At 42.4% G+C, this 3,595-nt stretch overlaps 1 protein-coding gene across 1 annotated transcript in view; it reads left to right on the top strand.

The window, feature by feature from the left end:
- Positions 1 to 3,130, top strand: part of LOC106575008 (RNA-binding protein 26) — a 39,104-nt gene extending 35,974 nt beyond the window's left edge. Inside the window, exons 18-21 of the mRNA XM_045699599.1 lie at positions 480 to 683; positions 1,295 to 1,381; positions 1,560 to 1,673; positions 2,479 to 3,130. Of these exons, the coding sequence (XP_045555555.1) occupies positions 480 to 683; positions 1,295 to 1,381; positions 1,560 to 1,673; positions 2,479 to 2,571 (498 nt within the window). The 3' untranslated portion in view covers positions 2,572 to 3,130. The remainder of the gene's footprint in view (positions 1 to 479; positions 684 to 1,294; positions 1,382 to 1,559; positions 1,674 to 2,478) is intronic.
- The last annotated feature ends 465 nt before the right edge of the window (positions 3,131 to 3,595 follow it).

The raw sequence follows: 3,595 nt of genomic DNA, 5'->3' as shown, positions 1-3,595 counted from the left end.
ATCAGATAGATACAACTACAGTTAGAGGTAGAGGTTCAACTGGAGATCAGATAGATACAACTACAGTTAGAGGTAGAGGTTCAACTGGAGATCAGATAGATACAACTACAGTTAGAGGTAGAGGTTCAACTGGAGATCAGATAGATACAACTACAGTTAGAGGTAGAGGTTCAACTGGAGATCAGATAGATACAACTACAGTTAGAGGTAGAGGTTCAACTGGGAGATCAGATCTGAGTTCTACCTCAAACTCTAGTTGTCTATCTGATTGATCAATTGATTTCTGATTTCTTGTATTCACCTTCAGTCACTTTAATATTCTGTGTCCCTTTTTTAAATACTGTCTGTTGTGTCTCTGTTCAACCACCAGGGGGTGCTGTCACTCTGTCAGATGTGTTTCTATAGATGGTCTCTTCTACATTGCATTGTGTGTGTTGAGGTAACATTGATCATCCTGCCGTTGTCCCCTTCCTCTCCAGGCAGCTAAGAGGGGGATCCTGGCTCCAGGGCGGGGCAGAGGGGCCCACGCTAGAGGCCGTGGGGGCCCGAGGAGCAGGGGTAGGGGTAGGGGAGGCCGGGGTAGGGGTCTCCCTGTCCACTCTACAGTAGATCACAGACCTAGAGCCCTGGAGATCTCTGGCTTTACTGAGACTGACCTCCAGGATCTGCTGCCACACTTTGCTGTAAGTTGAACTTTTTAAACTAGTTTTATTGAACCCTGTCTGGTTTAAAGTAGTTTTATTGAACCCCGTCTGGTTTTAAACTAGTTTTATTGAACCCCGTCTGGTTTTAAACTAGTTTTATTGAACCCTATCTGGTTTTAAACTAGTTTTAATGAATCCTGTCTGGTTTTAAACTTGTTTTAATGAATCCTGTCTGGTTTTAAACTAGTTTTAATGAATCCTGTCTGGTTTTAAACTAGTTTTAATGAATCCTGTCTGGTTTTAAACTAGTTTTAATGAATCCCGTCTGGTTTTAAACTTGTTTTAATGAACCCTGTCTGGTTTTAAACTTGTTTTAATGAACCCTATCCTGGTTTTAAATTAGTTTTAATGAACCCTATCCTGGTTTATATGAATTACATTTGGAATGTTTGTCGTGGGGCTTTATGTGATGTTTTGGGGGGAAAATAGCTGTTGAATTGTTGAAACCAAAATGGTTGTCAGCAGTGCTCTGATATCTGTTTGCTTGGGTGAATGAATGAGTTCAGACTCTGGGACTTAAGAGACCAGCGTGTTTTTAGCTTATTCCATCTTTCATCTTATTCCGTCTTGTTGTTTCCCCCTTTCTCAAGCAATTTGGAGAGTTGGAGGACTGTCAGATCGATGAGACATCCTGTCTGGCTGTTATCACTTACAGGAGTAGACCAGAGGCTGAACAGGTAAAGGGTTAAACACCTTTCAACCTAGCGCTGCGACGCTGGACGTTTTGAACCCAGCGCTGCGACGCTGGACAGTCATTCTCCACCTTGTTCTCATATCTATTCCTCTTTCTCTCCCTTCCCTTCCTCTCCTCCTTTTCCCCGGTGTTCCCTCTCTCCATCCTTCTCCGTCCTGTAGGCGGCGCTACACGGTGTTCGTCTGAACAGCTGTGACCTGCGTCTGTCCTGGCACAAGCCTGCCGTCTCCCTGACCTCCCAGGAACCTGATGAGCAGGAGCCAGATCATGACGAGGTGAAGGGGATAATGATGTTTCGCCGGTTATGGACTACAAAATGTTGCTAATGGTCTCGGAAAGTATTTGCAGGATGAGTGTGTGTGTGTGAGCACAACGCTTCACAGCCAAGTCTTTCTCCAAGGCCACATGAATCCAATGAAAATGAGACGATGGGAGGGGGAAAAAAACATGTAAGGTGGTTTTGTCTCTTTATTAGCCTGAGGCCTCTTCCGCTGCTCTGTCCTTCGCTACGGTCTTCAGTCTGAGACCGCCGTCGTTGAGGTCCTTTTGTGGTGACGAGGGACGAGGAGAAGTCGTACCGGACTTAAGTCATCAGTCGATATGAATCGTCTCTAAACGATCAGAGTATCAAAGCCAAATTAAGAATTTTCAAACCACGGCTTTACTCAACGTGGTGTTCCGGCTGTGGCCCAACCCATTAGTTTCTGGACCAATCAGACACTCCCCAATGTGTTTGGCTTTCCAGTGAAGGCTGGTGGGAGGTACTCCGTTTCAGTCTCATTGAGGAGAAGAGGGCAGCAAGGTAGCATAACGGTTGAGAGCGTTTGATCAGTAAACCGAAAGGTTGCTGGTTCGAATCCCAGAGCCCGACTAAGGTGAAAAAATCTCTGTGCCTTTTTGAGCAAGGCGCTTAACCCTAATTTCTCCTGTAAGTCTCTCTGGATAAGAGTGTCTGCTAAATGACTCCAAATGTAAAGGAACTAACGTGCTGTGGGCGTAACGTTTGGCCAGATTAAGGAGTTTTTTTCTCCATTTATTTATAAAACTGTTGTCTCGCCCTGTCTTGTCCCTTTTTTGTAGTTCCAGGAAGAGTCGCTGATTGATGATGTGTTGCTCCAGGACGACGACGAGGAGGAGGATGACGACAACGAACCCCGCCCCTGGCGCAGATGAAGACGGCCCTGATTGGACGGAAATGCTAACGCGACTTTATTTTTTTTTTGCTGTTTCTGATTGGCTGTTTTTTTTTTTTTTTTTAACTACTAGACGCATTTCACAATAGGTCAGAACCTAAACAGTAAAGTCATGTGGGAGTTTCATGTAAATATAGTGTGTTTTTTTTCTTCCTGCTTTTTATGTGTAAAAGTAGTTTAACATGAAGATTGGTACAGTTTTTATTTTTTGCTTATTGGGTTGAAATGAAATGATACTAGATTACTTTAGGGAAAGAAACCTGGTGTTGACTGATCAGATCAAATGATTTTTGATGAAGAGCTGTTGTATTGAACACTGCGATGTTTAACAGTGAGAACGGCAGAATGGTGAACTTACTAAATGAAATGAGAGTTTGACTGTGTGATAATAGGTTGCTTCTTGCGTAAATATTTTCTGTCTGGATTTTAATGATTTGTATGACAGCTTTGCTTCGGGATTCTTTCTTGGATTTATTTTTGAAATGTCAAAACAAAAAATAAAGACTTCAAATGGTCAAAAAAAAAAAAATCAGCTCCCACCCCCCCCAAAAAAAGTCCTGAAAAAACCCTGCAGCTGTGATGACATTGATGAAACAAAACCAGCTGAAAAAAAACATCCCACAAAAAGAGCTGACAAAATAAAGACCATTAAAAAAAAAAAAAAATAATGTTTCACAAAAAGAGCAAATTTCCATTTGGTTTTCCATTTACCATTAAAAAAAAAAAATGGGTTAAGCAAGAACTATTTTCCATGTCCACACTTGGTGACGCTCGGTGTCAGAAAGACGGTATGGTATCTCCGTAACGGTAAGTTCTGTTTGTCTTGATACCATAACTGTGAGCTGTGTGGTTATCTCTTGGTATGGTTATGTAATGGTGAGCTGTGTGGTTATCTCTTGGTATGGTCATATAATGGTGAGCTGTGTGGTTATCTCTTGGTATGGTTATGTAATGGTAAGCAGTGTGGTTATCTCTTGGTATGGTATCTCAGTAATGGTGACAGT

The sequence above is a fragment of the Salmo salar genome, chromosome ssa17 (genome assembly GCF_905237065.1).
Source record: "Salmo salar chromosome ssa17, Ssal_v3.1, whole genome shotgun sequence".
NCBI lineage: Eukaryota > Metazoa > Chordata > Actinopteri > Salmoniformes > Salmonidae > Salmo > Salmo salar.
This window is presented reverse-complemented; position numbering and strand designations above follow the sequence as displayed.